The sequence below is a fragment of the Gopherus flavomarginatus genome, chromosome 14 (assembly GCF_025201925.1).
Source record: "Gopherus flavomarginatus isolate rGopFla2 chromosome 14, rGopFla2.mat.asm, whole genome shotgun sequence".
In the NCBI taxonomy this organism is placed as follows: Eukaryota; Metazoa; Chordata; order Testudines; family Testudinidae; genus Gopherus; species Gopherus flavomarginatus.
Window position 1 is genome coordinate 20,666,678 of NC_066630.1, and position 22,096 is coordinate 20,688,773.

The 22,096-nt window shown below is 44.2% G+C and overlaps 1 protein-coding gene and 1 long non-coding RNA gene across 5 annotated transcripts in view; both read left to right on the plus strand.

Moving 5' to 3' along the window:
• The window catches only part of CEP89 (centrosomal protein 89), a 129,382-nt gene that overhangs the window by 9,577 nt on the left and 97,709 nt on the right, over positions 1-22,096 (plus strand). For 2 of the 4 annotated variants that reach the window (XM_050923068.1, XM_050923071.1), the window contains 3 exons: positions 1,939-2,044; positions 7,316-7,347; positions 21,433-21,487. In XM_050923068.1, coding sequence (XP_050779025.1) covers positions 1,939-2,044; positions 7,316-7,347; positions 21,433-21,487 — 193 coding nt within the window. The remainder of the gene's footprint in view (positions 1-1,938; positions 2,045-7,315; positions 7,348-21,432; positions 21,488-22,096) is intronic. The other 2 variants (XM_050923069.1, XM_050923070.1) reach the window with 2 other exon arrangements.
• Positions 11,248-18,491, plus strand: LOC127034370 (uncharacterized). Its single transcript, XR_007769364.1, has 2 exons — positions 11,248-16,872; positions 17,893-18,491. It is a non-coding gene; the product is annotated as an uncharacterized LOC127034370 (long non-coding RNA).

Consider the following 22,096-nt stretch of genomic DNA (forward strand, 5'->3'; position numbering starts at 1 on the left):
TTAAGGTACAGACAACTATGTGCCACATCAGCTTGTTTCCAAATACCTTAAAGTGTAACCCCATGGACAGTACATTAGAATAATCTAATCTTGAGGTGATGAGTAATTGTAGGAAGAGCCAATAGTTTGTGTGTGGGATGCATAGTTCTCAGAATCAAGATCTCTTTGAGGTTATTGTTTCAGCCAGTCAGATTGAAGACTCAAGTGTCTAACCATTACTGATTTACTGTATGTTATAAAGATTACTTTTTAACCTAGAAGTACAAGAAATATCACTTTTACGAATATTGGAAGCTTAGATATTGCTCCAATATCACAGTGATGAGCAGATAGATGCCTATGTGAGGAAGTGGAGATTTTTTGTAATATGTTTGAGTCCTATATGTGCCTCAGTTGCCCTCTGTATTTTGCATTCTCACCCGGTGAGGGGCAAAAGGGTTAATGCTGTTCGTGGAACAGCACAGGAGATATGAAGTGTGTGTGTCACTTCCTTGTTGGGGTGGAATGACTGGGTTGTTAAGGAACTGGTTGAAATCAACCCAGATCAACAGAGGGTCCAGAAAGTGAATGATCTACATTCAACAGGAGGAAGCACTGTCAGGCGGGGGTTGTGAACTCAGTATGGCCCTGCCTGGAGAACAAATGACTGGGAGGTTGGAGTGACCAGCCAAGGGATAAAGGGTTGGTTGCTCTCACCTGGGATGAGAAAAGAGAGAGAGAGATAGGGACAGAGATGGAGTCCATCACAACTTGGCTGGGATGGATTATGACTTATCTTTGCTAACCTAAGGACTTTCAGATTCCATAGGCTGCCTACTGTCTCTGGAAATACTCACTGGGAGTGAAGGGGTACAGTACAAACCTCCCATGGGAGTCTGGCTTGGCTGGATGTGCTGCAGGGAGCCATGAGGAAGACAGGATTTGCTGGTACCTAAAGGCCCAGTCTTGGAGGTTAGGGGCCTGCCTATGCAGAACCATGTGGGTTCTCAGGGCCTGGCACACTAAAGGGATCATTCCCAAGGGATGGGTTACAAACTGGTCATTCACCAGATCCTGTGGATCTATGACAGCATGCCTAGAGACTGAGGGATTTTGAATTATACAGCAGTTATCAGAAAGACCCTGTATCTTTGATTCCAGTAGATTTGGATTGTCTGCCTGTGTGTGTGTGTGTGTGTGTGTGTGTGTGTGAGAGAGAGAGAGAGAGAGAGAGCGAGCGCGCGCAATGTAACACTTCTAGGGCACATGTAAAATGCAGTTTGGAGCTTTGTGTCAAAATATTAACATTTTAACAGACAGAAAGAAAAGTAACAGAGTAGATGAGAAGCAGAAAAATGCTATATCTGTGAAAGGAAGCAAAAAGTACCCTTAGGTGAAGAAGAGAGAGGATAGTCAGTGAAAGAGCAGAAGAAAAGAAAAGAGAAAGGAAGAGAGAAGTGTATGGGGTGCTAGTATGTAGCTGACAGGTAAAACAGCTCAGACAATACAATCTTAAGGTATATTATATTCTTGATTTCCTAAATATGCACACAGTAATTTTATTGAACAGATTGAGACATATTGTGTATATGATTTATGTATAAACAGTGAGTTTAGATACTGTATGTAACCAGTGAAAGGTAAGGTGCTTTTACAGACTTATTAACTGGGCAAAATAGAGGGACCATTACCTTGTTGTAAGCTAAGAAAATACCATAATTCGTTATCTACTGTTAAGATTTTCATGGATGTAAATCTAAAGGGAAAAAAGTAGAAAATATGAACTTAAGTGTTATCTTAAGACATTTCCTTGCAACGATCATTCTAAGGACTGGTGTGAGCATTAATGCTATAAATGTGTTGCATGCACCTGCGTGCCTGCAAATGTGCATGGACTGTTTTTAGGATGTTCTCTGAATTTATATAATATGGTTACTTCTTTGTGATATTTTCATCCAGGTAAAGCTTCCAGTATCTCCTAGTGTTGATCTTGATGAGAATGAAATTTCATCCCATGAAGCTGCATTTCCGATTTTAGTAGATCAGTCAAATATACAAGTGGAAGGTAAACACACATACTTTTAAAGTGATTTTTTTCTACTTTTTAACCTCCCAGGGTAACAACTAACTGTGGTCTGCAATCTATTGCTTAAATCAGCCTCAATACCAGATGACTGGAGGATCACTAATGTAATGCCTATTTTTAAAAAGTCCCCAAAGGTGATCCTAGCAATTACAGGCCTAACTTCCATCCTGTTGGTATCCAGGAAGTGGGCAGGTGAAGCCCACCCACTGCTAAAGGACCTCCCCCCAGCCTAAGGGGAGGATCCACAGGTCTGTGATACCAAATAATTGCTTGGGACAACCAATGAAAAAAACAGGATCAGGGGTGAGGTCATAGGGCCAAACAAAGGGAACCTGATGGGGAAACCGAGCCGAGAACCCCGGGCAGCGCCCACTGCTCCTCGAAGGTGTCAAGGGAGCCAGTGGACGCTGCCCAGAGGAGCTCTGCCCGGATGCATGAACGGACGGAGGAGCAGAAATAGGCCCCACAGTCGCAGGAAGTCCCGTCGGCCAACCTCCTCTCCCTGGTTTTGTAGATGGCTAGTTTGGCCAGGGCCAAGAGGCGGGTGAGAAGGAGATCCCGCAACTTTATGGGGCCTCGGATGGGGAGTGCATAGATAAACAGGTGAGGGGAAAAGTGCAACCAAAAATGCAAGAAGAGATTTAAGAGGAGCCGGAACGGGCTGCAACCTGGCGCACTCTAAATAAATGTGCGCCAGAGTCTCCTTCATGCTGCAAAAGGGGCAGGTGTTGGGGACGAGTAAACCATGCCAAGTACACGCCTGTGCTCACAGCCCTGTGGCAAATTGTTTAAACTATAGTAAAGAACAAAATCAGACACATTGATAAACACAGTGTGTTGGGGAAGAGTCAGTAGCTCTTTTGTAAAGGGAAATCATGCCTCACCAATCGATTAGAATTCTTTGGTCAGTCAGCAAAGATGGACAAGGGTGATCCAGTCAATATAGTATACCTGGATATTCAGAAAGTATTTGAGACAAAGTCCTTCATCAAAGGCTCTGAAAAAAATTTAGCAGTCATGTGATAAGAGGGAAGGTCCTCTCATGGCTCAATAGCTGGTAAAAAGGAAACAAAGGGTAGAAAGAAATGGTCAGTTTTCACAATGGAGAGAGGTAAGTAGTGGGGTCCCCCAAGGATCTGTACTGGGACGTGTGCTCTTCAGTCTATTCATAAATGATCTGGAAAAAGAGGTGAATAGTGAGGTGGCAAAAATTGAGGACAATACAAAATTATTCACAATATTTAAGTCCAAAACTGACTAGCAAGCTCCCTTTGTAACTTTGCAAATTGGGTGACAAAATGGCAGATCAAATTCAATGTTGATAAATACAAAATAAATATATGCAAAGTGGGGTGGGATAGCTCAGTGATTTGAGCATTGGTCTGCTAAACCCAGGGTTGTGAGTTCAATCCTTGAGGGGGCCTCTTAGGGATCTGGGGCAAAAATCAGTACTTGGTCCTGCTACTGATTGCAGGGGGCTGGACTCAATGATCTTTGTGATTTTCTACTAAAGTTACTACAAAATAAATGAGTTGTAATCTAAGTCAGGCCTAAAATACAAAAGACTTGTGAATTAAATTATTTGGCAAATGTATTTTAGAGAAGTAATTTTATTTATTAATAAGTAGGCTTAAGAGTGACTTTTTATAGCACTTAGAGACATTATCTAGTTAAAAAAATATTTCTGTCTCAATATTTTAGCTGCTATTGTTAAAACAAATTTCTAAAGTTATACCTTGAAAAGATTAGAGGAAAACATCTTTTTCCCTCCCCCCACCCCCAAGTTGTTTGCTGTGTGTGTTTGGCAGTACTTGTTTACAGTCATTTTCACCATTTACTCTGTTATAGTCCATTTTCTCTGAGTATTCAACGTGAAGAGAGTAGACATTTTTAACAGATAAACGTGACTGTAAAAACTTCAAGAATTGGCAGAGAAATTCATAAGCTAGTGTAATACCTGAAGCTACTCTAAGTCATATTTTTAAATTGACTAGATTTCTAGTTGCAAGTTTTCATTTAACAGCTATTCTTCCTATATTCCTCTCCAGTGATTTAAAACTGCCCAGTTTTGAACTAGGTTAATCTATTCCCATCCTGCTTTTGAGGGAGTAGCTCATGCGTTTAGCCTAGTACCAAAACACTACAAAACACTAAAATGCTGGAGCACTAGGGAAGATTTAGCATATATACAAGATCAGTTAAAATGAATTGAACTCTCTCCCAACGTATTTTCATTATTGTTGTAATTGTATTCTTTGCTTTCAAAATGTATAATACAATTATCATAACCTCTTAAAGCTTAAAATAATCATTTAGCTTTTCTTTCAATGTAAAGAAATTATGCTGCTCTTCAGGGGATCTCAGTTCAGGTTTTCAGGTTGGTCCCACTATTCTTGGACTGTCAGAGTTGGGTATCATTAGGGCAGCATGTTTAGAGTATCTGACTGATGGAAAAAGAGAGTGCACTCAAGCAATGGCTTGTCTTTTTTCAGGCAATTCAAGAAGCAGCCTGTTAAGTCTCCTGATTCTGATAAGGAACTCCTACTTTTCCCCCACAGTCTCATATTCTGAGTTCTCTAAATCTGCAGCTCCTAATGGTCACGAGATGCTGAGTCTCCTCTACTCAGCTGGCATGTCTATCCTATAAACTATGTTAGGTTGACTTACAGCCACCGCAGTAATTGCTGCAGTGGTTCGTGCCCAGATTGCCCTTCTTCTGTTGGTGGGGTGTGTCCTCACCAGGAGTGCTTCCGCTGACTTAAGAGGGGGCTGAGAGCCAGGGCTCTCAGCAATGTGTGCAGCTCCCCCCCGGGCAGCCTGGGTCCCCACTCCCTGCCAAAAGTCCAGCTGTCCCCCTGGGCTCTCAGCTCCCCGCTCCCCATTGGGAGCATGGCAGTTGACTGGACTCTCGGTGCGAAACTCCTCACTAGGTGCAGCCATGCTCCCAGTGGGGAGCTGAGAAGTCCAGTGCGGCTGCCCTGTTCCCGGCAGGGAGCAGAGAGCCTGGGGGGCAGCCAAGCTCCTGGCAGGGAGATCTGCGCCTAGAGTCCAGTCAGCTGCCGTGCTCCTGTTGGAGAGCTGAGAGTCCAGGTGGCAGCCTGGATTGGAGTTGGGAGCCCGGGTGGCTGCCCAGGTTGGAGCTGAGACCAGGCAGCAGTCCTGTTAGAGAGACGAGAGCCAGTGTTCTTGTCAATTTCACAGTTCCAGCTAAGAATGACAGCCAATAGATATAAGTAACACAGTGTCTACAGGGGCACTGCATCACCCTAACTACACCAACTTAAGCCCCGTGCCTCTCGTGGAGGTGGAGTTATTATGGTGGTGTAGTAGGGCACTTACATCAGTGGGAGCAAGCCTGTAGCATGTATACTGACATTAGGTGCCTTACATCCACCTAACACTGTAGTGTGGATCAGGCCTTAGCATAGCTTATCTGTCTGAGGTACCTATAGGGACCCAATACTATTGTATCTACGGCCCTCACAATCTTATTTAGCCTCAGAATCTTAGACTGTCACAGAATTGTTTTGGCCCTGATCAGAGTAGCAGTAAAACCAATGCCCAGTGAAATCAATAGGAGTGTAGTGGGTTAGCGGTGGTCCCTCCCCCTCTGGGTCAGTGGGAGGCCACTCCATCTTACTACATTAATGGGCATCGCCTACAGTCAGGGAATTAGAATTTCAGTGTGGAGTGGATTCAGGGCTTGTCTACAGTATCAAGTTTTGTTGACAAAACTTATGTTGACACCCAGAAGTCAACAAAACAAAAATCACCAAAGGGTGTTCACACTTGCTCCCTCTGTCGACAGATCATGTCCACATGCCTGCAGGGCAGCAGAGATAAAAACACTGAGCAGAGCAATCAGGGCAGGCATTGAGAGATACTGGCTGGAGCCAGTTCTGTTGACTTAACAATCAGCAGTGTCTACACTGGCTTTTTGCTGACAATAAAGGGAAGGGAAGAGACAAAAGTCTCTCTTAGAGGTGGAAGTTTTGTCACCAAAACTGGATGTTTTTTGCAACAAAAGTCCCATTGTAGTGTGTACGCTCTTGCTATTGTGTCACCAAAATGCAGTTTTGGTGACAAAACTTGCCAGTGTAGACAAGCCCTCAGTCTTAAGGAGATCTGGCTTTCAGGCCGGGCAGGCTATAAGCCATCTGTATGCTCTGGCTGCAATAAACAGTCTAGAGCTCAGGCCCTTAGGCAGGGCAGAGCAGCAAAGGTTTAGGGCTTGGGCCCTTAGGAAGGGCAGAGCAGCAAACAGTCTAGAGACTTCTGGCGCTCAGGCAGGGCAGAGCAGCAAGAAGAGTCTAAGGGCCCTGGCTTTCAGGCAGGGTGGGGTACCAAACAATTAGGGAGCTTGGAAGGGGAGTTCCCCTGAGGTGGAGCAGAGCATTGGGCAGTCTATTTCTCGCTCCAGTAGACTGCAGACAATTGGAAGCATCTTGGCCCATGGTGGGGAGACTGCCATCCAAGCCCACCCAACTCCACTGGGTCCCAGACCAGGACCTTAACAGTGGCAGAGTGCTCCACCACTGGCTCAGTGGGGAATCCAGCCGCAACACACTGACTGCATTTCAGGCAGCAATGCGGCCAGACTGGAGTTGGCTGTCCCTGGGCCACTTCCTCCCCTCAGGGTGTACCTGGATCTGTGGGTGTTCTCCATCTCCTCAGGGCAGGTAGTCAGCAGCAGTCCCAGCAAGTCCTTGGTGTCTCAGTCAGCTGGCTTCTCCAGCAGCTCTGCCAGTCCTCAGCGTGGTGGGGCTCCTCTTCTGTCCCCAGGCTCAGAAAGGGGCAAAATGCATCTGTCTCCTCCAGAGTCTACAGCTCAATTAAGCTCCAGGACCTGCCCTTTATACTTCCTGTCCTGCCTTTTGACTTCCGGTGGGAGGGGCAGGCACAGCCTGGCTCCACCCACCCAAGCTTAGAGAGTGGTCCTGCCCCTTCTGGCTCAGTGGGAGGCCACTCCGCCTCACTGCAGAGTATTTCATTTGTACTTTGGATGAGGTCCTAAAAGAATAGAAAAATAAGCTAGAGGAAGACAGCAATAAAACTTGATTTCTCCCACAGTTTTCTCTCTGCAATATTAGCTAAAATAAACACATCATATCAATATTATAATAAAATATCTGGATTATAATGGAAGAGGAGTTAAATTATCTAATCTGCGCACTCATTTGGGAATATTTATGGATTTGTAAAGATTTTTGTTTTGAATTGGTTCAAAGACCATGTATTTTTTTTCCTTAACAGAAGATGAACCTCCTGTTCTGAATTTAAAGGTAAGGTATGGTGAAGGTAATGATTACAATGCATTTTGGAAAAAAAAGTCAGCGGGGTTGATGACTAAGAATTGACCTTGATGAAAGTTATTTTGTTGTCACTAGGGAGCCTTTTACAAGTGACCTATAGGTTAATGAAGATAATCATTTATTTTAAAAGATCCCAAAGCACATTATATGGATGGTCTCTATAACAGGATCACCCTTTAGTGAAATGCAACCACTGTTGAGGTGAAGCATAGCAACAATGCAGGATGCAGAAACACTACATAACAGAAAGATTCACACAAGCACTGAGGAAGAAAGAAGTGGAAATGCAAGGGGAATTTAGGGAGGTAGCATATAACAACAAGAGACATATATAAAAGTTCAGAATCTATTCCAAGCTTCACCAAAGTTAAGGGGATTTGGTGTTCCTGAGCTAGAATTTAGGCAGGACACTGAGTTTAACACTTCCTACTCTTGTGAAAAGTAATGTAGGCTCAGTGTCCCATAATTACCTTGCTGGGGCATTGGTTTAGTACCAGTGGAGGAAAAGAGTGCCCCATCAAGCCTCCAATTTAATCATTTCTTCTTTAGATGCTTGTCCATATGTATTCCTCTTTTGGGTGCACATACACCCAGTGCACTTGAGATGGAATGACCTGGGAAGTCATTCTCATTTTTGTCCATGCACCCCTGGCCGACCTCAGCGAGGCCAGCCAAGAGTACCCATGACAGCAGCAGATGGTACAATATGACTGGTAACCATCATCACCAATTTCCAAAGCAGCGGACGGTGTAATAGGGCTGATAACTGTCTCTGCTACCTTGCAAAGGCAAATGAATGCTGCTGTGTAGCACTGCAGTACCGCGTCTGTCAGCAGCATCCAGTACACATACGGTGACAGTGAAAAAAGGCTAAATGGGTTCCATGGTTACCATGCTACGGCGTCTGCCAGGGCAATCCAGGGAAAAAGGGCGTGAAATGATTGTCTGCCTTTGCTTTCACGGAGGAAGGATTGAGTGATGACATTTACCCAGAATCACCCGCGACACTGTTTTTGCTCCATCATGCATTGTGATCTCAACCCAGAATTCCAATGGGCGAGGGAGACTGCGGGAACTATGGGATAACTACCCACAATGCAATGCTGTGGAAATCGACACTATCCTTGGTACCTTGGACGCACACCGTTGAATTAATGTGCTTAGTGTGGCTGCGTGCACTCGACTTTATACAATCTGTTTTAAAAAACGGTTTCTGTAAAATTGGAATAATCCCGTAGTGTAGACATACTCCAAGTTTCATTCACTGTGCTGACTATTCTTTTCTATGTAAATATAAATATAGGTGTTTAGCAGTTAATCAGTCATTAGTGCTACAGAGTTTTGATAGTGTTTCCTTTCTTCCTTTTAGAAGGAAATTCACTCCTTTTGTTTACTTGGGAGTTAGGCCCTGTTGTGGGGTACATCATTATGACTGAACACAAATCTCCAGGTTTTAAAAATTGTCCTTCGTATTAGGCTGTAATGCCTCTCAATGATGAGCACACCATTTGTTGATTACGTCTGGGTGAGAGGCACTTTACAGAAAGATGCGCTCTCTGTAAATTACTTTCTAAAACAACCCAAAGAGCTAGGAAGTCTTATCTGAAAATGCTCCTGCTGAAAAGGTCAGTGCATCCTGGGGAAGTGTCAGGAGTAAGGCCCTGCAGCTGTGCCTGCTCAGTATTCCGTTAGTCTGCCGAGTCAGCCAGGCTGCCTAACGGACAGCCCTGCTTGATTGACTGAGGAACCTAGCAAGCCCGTTCTTAAGCCAGCACCAGTTCGCTGTCTGTTCAACGCACAAGTCTGTGGATTCTCTGCAGCTGTGGGGAGCCAGCATGGAGTCATGGACTGTCCGCCTGCCCTGGACCAGGCAGGGAGATTAGGGGTCAGGGACACAGGCTCTCATCCCCCCTGCAACCCAGGCAGGTGGAGGGTCTGTCACGGCTCCCACAACTGCTCGGGCTGCCCAGGTGGGCTTCACGCTGGCCTGGTTGGGGAATGGTGCCTCTGGATGAAGAGGAGAAGCGGCTGGTGTCTGTCACAGTGAAAAGTGGGAGCTCCCCGGTTCTGGCACCATTGTTCCAGACCTTCCCACATACACCTTCCCTTTCACATTTCAGGGACTCCTCTCTCAGGAGATTGTTACATCAAGAGATGCAGTCATTTCTAAATGTTGGAGCTGTGGAATAAGTACCTCAGGAATGCAATGGGAAGGGACTTTATTCTCATTTCCTTCTGATTCCCCAAAAGAAAGGTGTCTAGCACCATATTCTGGTTCTGAGACAACTGAACACTTGCACCCACAATTTCAAGTTAAGGATGGTAACTCTGGCCTCAGTAATTATAACTCTAGTTCCAAATTACTGGTATGCAAATCTTGATCTCTAGGATTCTTATATTCATATAGCAGATTATCAGTACCGGACAAATTAGTTGAAACAGTAGTAAGGAATAAAATTGTCAGGCACATAAAAGAACGTAAATGGTTGGGCAAAAGTCAACATGGTTTCTGTAAAGGGAAATCATGTCTTACTAATCTATTAGAGTTCTTTGAAAGGGTCAGCAAATGTGGACAAGGGCGATCCAGTGGACATAGTGTACTTAGATTTCCAGAAAATCTTTGACAAGGTCCCTCACCAAAGGCTCTTAACAAATTAAGTTGTCATGGGATAAGAGGGAAGATCCTTTCATGGATTGAAAACTGCTCAAAAGACAGGGAATAAAGGGTAGGAATGAATGGTAAATTTTCAGAATGGAGAGGGGTAACTAGTGGTGTTCCCCAGGAGTCAGTCCTAGGACCAATCCTATTCAATTTATTCATAAATGATCTGGAGAAAGGGGTAAACAGTGAGGAGGCAAAGTTTGCAGAAGATACTAAACTGCTCAAGATAATTAAGACCAAAGCAGACAGTGGAGAACTTCAAAAAGATCTCACAAAACGAAGTGATTGGGCAACAAAATGGCAAATAAAATTTAATGTGGATAAATGTAAAGTAATGCACATTGGGAAAAATAACCTCAACAATACATACAATATGATGGGGGCTAATTTAGCTACAACTAATCAGGAAAGAGATCTTGGATTCGTCATGGATTATTTTCTGAAGATGTCCACACAGTGTGCAGTGGCAGTCAAAAAACCAAACAGGATGTTAGGAATCATTCAAAAAGGGATAGAGAATAAGAAGAATATCTTATTGCCCTTATATAAATCCATGGTACGCCCACATTTTGAGATGAGGAGACAGATGGGGTCTCCTCATCTCAAAAAAGATATACTGACATTAGGAAAGGTTCAGAGAAGGGCAACTAAAATGATTAGAGGTTTGGAACAGGTCCCATATGAGAGAGATTAAAGAGGCTAGGACTTTTCAGCTTGGAAAAGAGGAGACTAAGAGGGATATGATAGAGGTATATAAAATCATGAGTGGTGTGGAGAAAGTGAATAAAGAAAAGTTATTTACTTGTTCCCATAATATAAGAACTAGAGTCCACCAAATGAAATTAATTGTTAGCAGGATTAAAACAAATAAAAGGAAGAAGTTCTTCACTTCTTCACACAGTGCACAGTCAGCCTGTGGAACTCCTTGCCTGATGAGGTTGTGAAGGCTAGGACTATAACAGGGTTTAAAAGAGAACTAGATAAATTCATGGAGGTTAAGTCCATTAATAGCTATTAGCCAGGATGGGTAAGGAATGGTGTCCTTAGCCTCTGTCTGAGGGTGGAGATGGATGGCAAGAGAGAGATCACTTGATCATTACCTGTTAGGTTCACTTCCTCTGGGACACCTGGCATTGGCCACTATCAGAAGACATGATACTGCACTGGATGGACCTTTGACCTCTGACCCAATATGGCTATTCTTATTAATTCTGGCCACAGAAGATAACTGACATTTCAGGTGGGCAGTGCCTACTATCAGGATGCTATTATTTAGCATAGCAACAGCACCCACGATAGTCACGAAATGCTTAGTCCAGAGACAAGGAGTACAGGTGTTTTCACATGTGCACGACTGTCTCATTTTCAGAATATTGCATAAAAAGTAACAGACTCCATTCAGTGTACTCTGCATCTTTTGCCTCTTTAGGCCTAAAATTAAACAGGAAAGTCAATACTGACTCCAACTCAAAAAGATAGACTCTATAAGAGCAATAAGACTCCATGTTGCCACAAGAAAGATTTGAAGTCCTATACTACACCTATCTGCCCACCTACACGCTCACTCTAGGATATCGTCGAGAAATTGTCTCAGTCTGAGAACTTACATGGCCTCTTGTACCTATGTAACTCAGCATTCCAGACTTCAATCTCATTGCATGCAAGGGTAGTTAAAGTCTGTGTATCGGCCAAGCACACGTGGATATGTTAGTATGTGTTCCATCAGAAGGCCCATAATCATTAAATTGGTGGAAGGATCCTCTGAAATTCTGTGAGGGAGTTCAAAGACATTAGTGATAGATGTCTCCACACTAGGATGAGGACAATCTTCAAAACACAGTGTACTTGGACTTCTGGGGAAACATGACTCCACATAAATGTCTTTGAGCTAAAAACCATTTATCGGGAATGCACAGCTTTCTTCCTGCTTCTGAAAGGACTGATAATTCAAATGATGGACACTACTATAGTCGTGTTTTATATAACAAGCAAAGGGGAGCAAGATGTACTTCTCTATGTCAGGAGGCTGTATATCTATAGAACTTTTGTATTCACCATGAAATTACTGTGATAGCAGTACATTTATCAGGATTACAGAACATTTTGACAGATCATCTCAGCAGACAATTTTCAAGTGCCCACAAGTGGTCAGTAATAGCATAATCCAAGACCTATTTCTAAAGTGGGGTTATTGCACCACATACCTCTTTGCCACCAAAGAAAATGAGAAATATCAAAACCTCTGCTCCAGAGAGGACATAATTAGGGATTCCTATCTGATGCATTCATGATAACATGGTCCCTGGGCTTTGTCACAGTTACAGGGCAACTGTACCTGTAATCGTCCTTTTGCTCCACCAAGGGCACACATTTTAGGCTTTTGGCTCTCCGACATTGTCTCTCATGGGCAGAGACTTGTGTCTCACTCCTTCCTGACCAGGAGTTTTAAGGCTTCACAGATCCATGCCTTACACTGTGATAGCCCGAGTAAGCAAACTGCCTAAAAAGTTGGCACTCGTGCTTTGCTTTCTCTCTGAGGAAGCTCTGACCCATGTATTGCCTGCGGTTGTAAGTTACCATAAAGCTCCTTCTAAGCAAGCACATTTATTCTTAACATAAATGCAGTACAGAGAAAATATGTTGAAAACAGTAAAACAACCTACAAGCATGCTAAAAAGCTTACCTGAGGTCATCCCAACCTCAGGCTCTTGTAGGTGCCAGTCCTTCAAAACCTACAGCTGGGTTTTCCGATGGTTACAAGGTCATCTGTCTTAGAACCAGAACAGCTGGGTGGATCAGCCATTTCTTTATATAGCTTGGCCTTTTATATTACGTAATCACCAGACAATGGCACTCTCTTCAGGGCATAGTTACAGAAGGCTGGGTTTTTGCATAATCGTAGTTGGGGAATTTGCTTTAACTGTGCCCTAGGGATTCCTCAGGAAATCCACATAATTGTCCCAACAGTTCATACCTGTGTGGCACGTTTTCAGTATATTCTTTTTGAACTCTCAGGTTCTACATCTGTTCGCATCTCCCCCTTCAAGAGGTTACGTACAATCCTGGCCCACAATAATATGTAAACTTAATACAATAAGATCTTTCAAGAAATTGCCATATCTGTCACAGGTCTGATGTATACTTATCCTCCCGTTCCATTAATCCTGAGTGTTCTCAGAAGGCCTAGGCAGGACTCAGCCAAAAGAATCATGGTAGCTCCAGCATGGCTGAGACAGTTCTGGTATTGGGACCTAAACAATGTCGCCATCCAAATTTGGATACAGTTGCCTCTCCAGGCAGACATAATATTGCAGAGATGCAGTCAAATCTTCCATCCCATTCTACTCACTCTGAACCTCACAGTATGGATGCTATCTGGCTGACCTCTGTGGAAAGATACCGTTCATCTGAAATACAAAGCATCCTAATCCATAACAGAAGACTCAGCAAGGTGTGCTTATGCAGCTAAATGGAAGAAATTCACTGCCCAGGTGCAGTAACGATAGTATCCCTATCCCTGTCACAAATACCAAACATACTGGACTACCTTCTCTCTTTAAAGAACCCTGGATTGTCAGTGAATTTCCTGAGATCATCTAGTAGCCAACTCACTAACAGCAGTTTTCCACTCTCTAATTCAGGGGTAGTGCATATTTTCAGGCCCTATGCTAGCTAGATTTTTGAAAAGCTGTATGTGGGTATGTCCCCATGTCATTGATGCTCACCCTCCTTGGGATCTAAATATTGTACTAATGGGGTTAATAGGCTCACCTGTAGAGCCACTGGCAACATGTTCCCTGTTTTATCTTTCCATTAAAACATCTTTCGAGTAGCAGTAACATTGATCGGAAGGGTAGAGGAGATAGAGGCAGTCATGGCAGGACCCCCGTGTGATGGGTTACCCCCTACTCTGGGGTGCCACCTGATGTACTGGAGTCCTAGTGAGCCCACCCATTCCAGCAGCCTGGGCTCATTCACCCTATCCTGCTGTGCCAGGCCCTCAAGCCTCCTCTAGCACACACACACAGGTTAGGGACACACGCTTCAAACCCAAATTTGTATGGTCTTGCACTGCACAGAAAGCTGTACAGCATAAGCTCATGAAAGTTGCTCTCTCTCTCAGTGTGGAAGAAGATATGCACAGCTTCCCCCAGCGCCCCCAGAATCCCTCAAATGGTTTTAGCATAAACAAAACAAGTTTATTAACTACAAAGGTAGATTTTAAGTGATTATAAGGATTAGCAAACAGATCAAAGCAGATTACTGAGCAAATAAAACAAATGTGAAAACTAAGCTCAATGCATTAAATAAACTAGTTACAAGTAGTAATTTCTCACCCTAAGTGTTGTTTTAGGCATTTCTTTCATAGGCCAGACACCTTTTCCAGCCTGGGCTCAACTCTTATCTCTTCCCCCCCCGCCCTTTTTTTTTTAGATGTTCTCAGCAGTCATCCTGGGCGAGGATTCAGTGAAGAATGAATTCTGATTAACTCACTCCCCTGTCTTAAATAGGATTTATATATGGTGGGAATCCTTTGTTTCCCAGTTTGGTCCCCATCCCCTACTAATGGAAAAATACTAGTAGGCCAAGATGGGGTCCAGTACCAGGTGACATGATCACATGACCCTGCAGTGCCAAGGCAGCATCCCAGGAAACTTCTCAGGAAGGTGGGAAAGTAGCATCTTTAAAGTTCTATTGTTCTCCCTAATGGCCCTTTGACTGACCAGCCAGACTGATTGCATTTTGTCTGGTGGGCATTCCCCAGGTGCAAAAATTTTTGTAACTGATACATAAGCCATATTCCTAACGTCAGATACAGAAATTATACATGTATAAAGTAGGATAATCATATTCAGTAAATCAAAAACTTTCCAGTGATATCTCACATGACCACTCTTGCATAGAACACATTGTAGTTATATTCATATCATATCTCTATGAATAATACAGAGTGTAGGGTCATACCCCATATACAATTTTTCATAAAGAGAAGGTGTCATTGAAACATCAACTGCAGTGATCCCTGCCCATAACTTAAATCTAGTCATCCGTCTACCTATTCTTCCCCTAAAACTACATTCAAATAAAAGGCAAGGTATAGCTTTTCACCTTAGATGGTCTTAGAGCCCTTGCTTTCTATATAGATAGAACTAAGTCACTGAGAATATCCCCCAGATTTTTCATAGTTTATGAATACAGGGCTAAAAGGTCATTTCAACACAGTTTCTGACTGGATTTCTGCTTGTATCTAGCTGTATTATATATTAGCAAGATAGCCCCATCTAGGAGACTGACAGCTCACCCTACTGGGCACAATAGAGTGAGCACTATTACCAGATCACTGTGGTGTTCCTGTAAGAAAAGTTCCCGTATTGGAGATAGGTAGGGCAGCTATTTGCGGTGCAGTACATGTATTCACCCAGCATTATCCTGTAGTGGAGGTGTCAAGATTCGATGCTAATTTTAGTGGAGCTCTCCTACAACTGCTATTTAGGTAGACTCCTAGCACTCACCTCCAGTGATCTAGGTCACTGCTTCTGAGTTACCAACCGTGGAATATATATGGACAAGCACTGAAAGAAAAGGAAATGTTTACTTACATGTAGTAGTTGTGGTTCTTTAACGTGTATTGTCCATGTATATTCCACGACCCATCTCTCTTCCCCGCTGGTATGAAACCTGATAACACCTTAATTCTGTATTGGCGAAGGAACTGAGGGGTTGTTGGGATTGCTCCTCCCTTTATGTCCTTGGTAGGAGGCACGAGGACTCTCAGGTCAGCCCCCAAAAGACACTGTTGGCCAAAATAATCCAAACTTGAGTGCACTGGGTGCATGCGCACCCGCCAGTGAAATATATATGGACAGCAAATCCAGAAGGAACACAGCTACTGTAAGGCCTGGTCTACACTATGTGTTTATACCGATTTTAGCAGCGTTAAACCGATTTAATGCACCTGTCCACACACCGAGGCCCTTTATATCGATATAAAGGGCTCTTTAAACCGGTTTCTGTACTCCTCCCTGACGAGAGGAGTAGCGCTGAAATCGGTATTACCGTATCGGATTAGGGTTAGTGTGGCCGCAAATCGACGGTATTGGCCTCCGGGCGGTATTCCACAGTGCACCATTGTGACTGCTCTGGAAAGCAATCTGAACTCGGATGCACTGGCTAGATAGACAGGAAAAGCCCCGCGAACTTTTGAATTTCATTTCCTGTTTGCCCAGCGTGGAGAGCTCACCAGCACAGGGGACCACGCAGAGCTCATCAGCACAGGTAATAATGCAGTCTCCTGAGAATCGAAAAAGAGCTCCAGCGTGGACCGCACGGGAGGTACTGGATCTGATCACTATATGGGGAGAGAATTCTGTGCTAACAGAACTCCGTTCCAAAAGACGAAATGAAAAAACATTTGAAAAAATTTCCAAGGCCATGATGGAGAAAGGCCACACCAGGGACTCAGTGCAGTGCAGAGTGAAAGTTAAGGAGCTCAGACAGGCCTACCAGAAAACCAAAGAAGCAAACGAAAGGTCCGGGGCAGGGCCGAAAACATGCCGCTTCTACGCTGAGCTGCATGCAATTCTAGGGGGGGTCCGCCACCACTACCCCACCCCCGTCCGTGGATTCCGAGGTGGGGGTGGTAATGTCAGCCATGGCTGAGGATTCTGCGGATGGGGAAGATGAGGAGGAGGAAGAGGAGGACGGCCTTGCAGAGAGCACACAGCACTCCGTTCTCTCCAACATCCAGGAGCTTTTTCTCACCCAGACGGAATTACCCTCCCAGCCCTCCCAAGCCACTAGCCCAAACAGTGAAGCCACGGAAGCGACCTCTGGTGAGTGTACCTTTGTAAATATAAAACATGGTTTAAAAGCAAGTGTTTTTTAATGCTTGATTTGCCCTGAGGACTTGGGATGCATTTGCGGCCAGTACAGTTATTGGAAAAGTTTGTTAACATGTCTGGGGATGGAGCGGAAATCCTCCAGGGACATCTCCATGAAGCTCTTCTGGAGGTGCTCCAAAAGCCTTTGTAGAAGGTTTCTGGGCAAGGCAGCCTTATTCCGTTCATGATGGTAGGACACTTGACCACGCCATGCATGTAGCAATTAGTCTGGTATCATTGCATGACAAAGCCTAGCTGCGTATGGTCCCGGTGATTGCTGGCATTCAAGCAACATCCTTTCTTTATCTCGCTGTGTTATCCTCAGGAGAGTGATATCGTTTATGGTAACCTGGTTGAAATTCAGGAATTTAATTAAGTGGACAGAGATGGTTATTCACTCTGGGTTGTTTGCCTGTTGCTTAAAAGAAATCCTTCCTTGCAGGTAGCCAGGCGGGGGCGAGGGGGAAATGGCGCTGAGCTTTTTTGTGTTTGGCTAGCAGGGATCTTCCCTGCTACCAGCCACGCGGTGCGGGGGAAAGGGGGGTGATTAGCAGTGATCTTCCATGATACCAGCCACGTGGTGGGGGAGGGGTAAAGTGATCATCCCAGAAAATTGGATGGGGGGGTGATTTCTGCTGCTGCATGTTAACAGGAAAGAAGCAGCACTGAACGGGATTTGCTTGATATTTGGGAAAAGAGGGCAGTGTGTATATGAAGGCTGCAGAAGCCGAAAGACAATGGCTTACCATGGCCGCATGCAAGCTGAATTCTGCTGCCCGGACCTGCGTCTGTGAGATCTCTAACACCAGAGCCACAGGCACTCAATATTAAGATGCAAAATGCGACCTTGTAGTGAAATCACATGTGCTATGTAAGGTGAATAGTGTTGTTCACCATGAAAGAGTATAAGCATTGTTCTGTAAAGTGTATCTTTTTAAATACTTCTCTCCCTTTTTTCCCTCCCTTATGCAGCTGCAAATTTTTCAAGCCTCCCTACTCCATCCCAAAGGCTATCTCAGATAAGGCGGCGGAAAAAAAAAGATTCGAGACAAAATGTTCTCGGAAATCATGGAAGTGACCCGCAATGAAAGAGTTCATCTGAATGACTGGAAGGACGTGGTATCAAATTACAGGAAAGATGCCAGTGAACGTGAGGACAGGAGGGACCAACATGAGGAGAGGAGGGACGCTCAAGATGAGAGGTGGCAGCAGGAAGATCAGCGGTGGCGGAATGCAATGCTGGGGCTGCTGCGTGATCAAACTGACATCCTCCGACATCTGGTGGAGCTTCAGGAACAGCAGCAGGGTCACAGAGTGCCGCTGCAGCCTGTGTAACCACCTTCACCCCTCACCATGTCCATATCTTCCTCACCCAGATGTATAAGAATGTGTGGCGGAAGGCTTCGTGCACCCGCCCACTCCATCCCCTTGGACAGCCCAACCAAAAGACTGTCATTACTTTGAAATTTTTTTAGTAACCTTTTCCTTCCCTCCTATCCTCCTCCCAGACCACACTCGGGCTACCTTGTCAGTTCTCTGCCTCTTTTTATAAAGAATACGTGATTTTTAAACGATAGTGACTTTATTTCCTTAAGCAAGCTGTAATCAAAGGGGGAGGGTGGGTTGCTTACAGAGAATGAGTCAATTGGGGGGGGGGTCATCAAGGGGAAACAAACACAACAGTCACACCGTACCCTGGCCCGTGATGAAACTCATTTTCAAAGCTTCTTTGATGCGCACCGCTTCCTGGTGTGCTCTTCTAATCGCCCTGGTGTCTGGCTGTGCGTAATCAGCGGCCAGCTGATTTGCCTCAGCCTCCCACCCCCGCATAAAGGTCTCCCCCTTACTCTCACAGAAATTGTGGAGCACACAGCAAGCAGCAATAACAAAGGGGACATTGGTTTGGCTGAGGTCTGAGCGAGTCAGTAATATGCGCCAGCGTGCCTTTAAATGGCCAAATGCACATTCTGCCACCATTCTGCACTTGCTCAGCCTGTAGTTGAACAGCTCCTGACTACTGTCCAGGGTGCCTGTGTATGGCTTCATGAGCCATGGCATCAAGGGGTAGGCTGGGTCACCCAGGATAACGACAGGCATTTCAACATCCCCAACTGTTATTTTCTGGTCTGGTAAGTAATTCCCTTGCTGCAGCTGTTTAAACAGAGTAGTGTTCCTGAAGACGCGAGCATCATGAACCCTTCCTGGCCACCCCACGTGGCTGTTGGTGAAATGTCCCTTGTGATCCACCAGTGCTTGCAGCACCATTGAAAAGTACCCTTGCGATTTACGTACTGGGTGCCCTGGTGCTCCGGTGCCAGGATAGGGATATGGGTTCCATCTATCGCCCCCCCACAGTTAAGGAATCTCATTGCAGCAAAGCCATCCACTATGACTTGCACATTTCCCAGAGTCACAACCTTTTGTAGCAGCAGCTTAATGATTGCTTTGGCTACTTGCATCACAGCAGCCCCCACAGTAGATTTTCCCACTCCAGATTGATTCCCGACTGACCGGTAGCTGTCTGGCGTTGCAAGCTTCCAGAGGGCTTTTGCCACTCGCTTCTCAACTGTGAGGGCTGCTCTCATCTTGGTATTCTGGCGTTTCAGGGCAGGGGAAAGCAAGTCACAAAGTTCCATGAAAGTGCCCTTAGCATGTGAAAGTTTCGCAGCCACTGCGAATCATCCCAAACCCGCAAAACTATGCGGTCCCACCAGTCTGTGCTTGTTTCCCGGGCCCAAAATCGGCGTTCAATGGCTAGAACCTGCCCCATTACCAGCAGGATCTCCAAAGCGCAGGAGCCCGCGGTTTAAGAGAATTCTGTGTCCATCTCCTCATCACTCTCGTCGCTGCTCTGCCGTAGCCTCCGCCTCCTCGCCTGGCTTTGCAGGTCCTGGTTCAGCACAGACTGCACGAGAATGCACGAGGTGTTTACAACGTCCACGATTGCGGTCTTGATCTGAGCAGGGTCCATGCTTGCTGTGCTATGGCATTTGCACAGTTCACCCAGGAAAAAAGGTGCGAAACGGTTGTCTGCTGCTTTCATGGAGGGAGGGGTGAGGCTGTACCCAGAACCACCAGCGACAATGTTTTTTGCCCCATCAGGCACTGGAATCTCAACCCAGAATTCCAATGGGCGGGGGAGACTGCGGGAACTGTTATTCTTGCTGAATCCAAAGGCAGTCTCTCGATCCAGCCCTATTCTGCTTTGCTTGACAGGATCACAGCACGACTTTGTGAGGCTCTTGTACCTTCACCAGCACTTTGTTGATTAAGGGAAACAAATTCAGAGTTTTTAGCTTTCCTGTATAAGAGTTCTCCACTCAGAGTACAGTGAAATCAATTTATAATAGCCACTAGAGGACTCTAGATGGCTGTCATATGACAGAAAAACCCAACTATATGCCTTGACACTACACTTTCATTTATACACTTTTAAGTATTATACTGATATTTAAATGAGCAAATAAACCATTAGTCTCTATCAACAATTAAAAAGTTTAACATATTTAATCTTCCTTCTCATCTGAAAAATATCCCTAGTTTGGAAGCGGTTTCCATTTCTAATTGCCTTAGCAAATTGACTATAATGCAATTTACACAGTTGGAAAGATCTGTGTAGGTGGCCAGAAATGAGTGAAACAGCTGGCTACTTACTACTTTGTGAGGTATGAAGGAGGTGGGAACTCTCACAGATTTTGCCAGTAAATAGTATTTTACCAGGTGACTGTGGATAGAAGCTGGCCTTTAGCATTGCTTTCTTTGTAATTTAAGTGCTCAGATACTACAGTGTGGTCGCTGTATAATTATCTAGGTGGACAGGTTGTATATAATGAAATATTTGTTTATAGCTAGATACAAATTACTTACACTACCATAGATCAATGTAATTTAGGTCTTAATCCTCATAGATGCTGAGTGCTCTCAACTCCTTTGAAGTCAGTGGGCCATCAGACACTGTTGTCTAGAAAATTGTTAGTTTTGAGTCCAAGGCATGTGCATCATGCACAGATTGTATTCATGTAGGCAGTAATCTCAAAGGACTGTAGCCACTATTCTAAGTAACCATTGTTTCTCTCCTCTTTTTCTTAAAAAACAAACAACCCGCCCCCCCCTTTCTTTTATCAATCAAGTAGTGAGGAAAAATGTATAAGTGGCTATACCTCAGCCTAACTAGCCAAGCACTGCTAATACTTAGTTTTACAAATAGGTAAACTGATGCACAGAGATATTAAACTGACTTGCAGCAGGGGTAATGGAGGCAACGACAGAGTCTGTTTCTATCTAAAAGAGCACACTCCTCCCTTATACTTATAGTTTCTTTTGTCATCCGTTTAACGAGACAAAATATTCATTACATACAAAGAGACTAAGGGCTACAAAATTGTAATGATAAAACTTAGATCTTAAATGTTTGATAAATAGTGTAGTTTCTGTGTTGGTGGTGAGGTTGTTAAAATAGAAAAGGATAACTGTTAAAGCAAATTATCTCACATTATTTTGTTTATTTGCTAGGAGCAAAAACTGGCAGTTGAAAATCCACTAAGCGAAAAGCCTCCACCATCCCCAGGTACTACTCTGTTTTTGACATAATACCTAAAGTGAAAGGTTTAGAATAAAGTACATTAATACATTTTCTGCTTTTACACAGAAAGCAAAAGTTATATATTTGAGGTACAAGAGATAGAAAAGGTTGAATACTCAGTGACATGTACAAAAGCAGTAACTCCAGGCTTTTCTTCACATGAATTATTTATATTTGTTTTTATTTTCCAAATGTGAATGCATTTTGGCTGAATATGATTAATTTAGGTAATAATCATAGGCACTTAAGGGAATTTCTTTTCATAGCATGTCTGCTAATAAATTAAAGATTATTGTTGTAGCCTTGTCAGTCCCAGGTAGGAGAAAGACAAGGTGGGTGACGTAATACCTCTTTTTGGACAAACTTCTGTTGGTGAGAGACAAATTTTCGAGCTACATAGAGCTTTTCACAAAGTGATCACTCTGTATCTGACCTATCAGTCCTCATCCCCAAAGGAAACTTGCACAACACTTTCAAAAGATGAGACTTGGAGCTTGAATTCAAAGCTTTGCTGGACACTAAAAATAATGGTATTAATAAAGACACTGGATTTATGTTTGTTACAGTAATCTGTAACCCACTAACCCCTCTTTT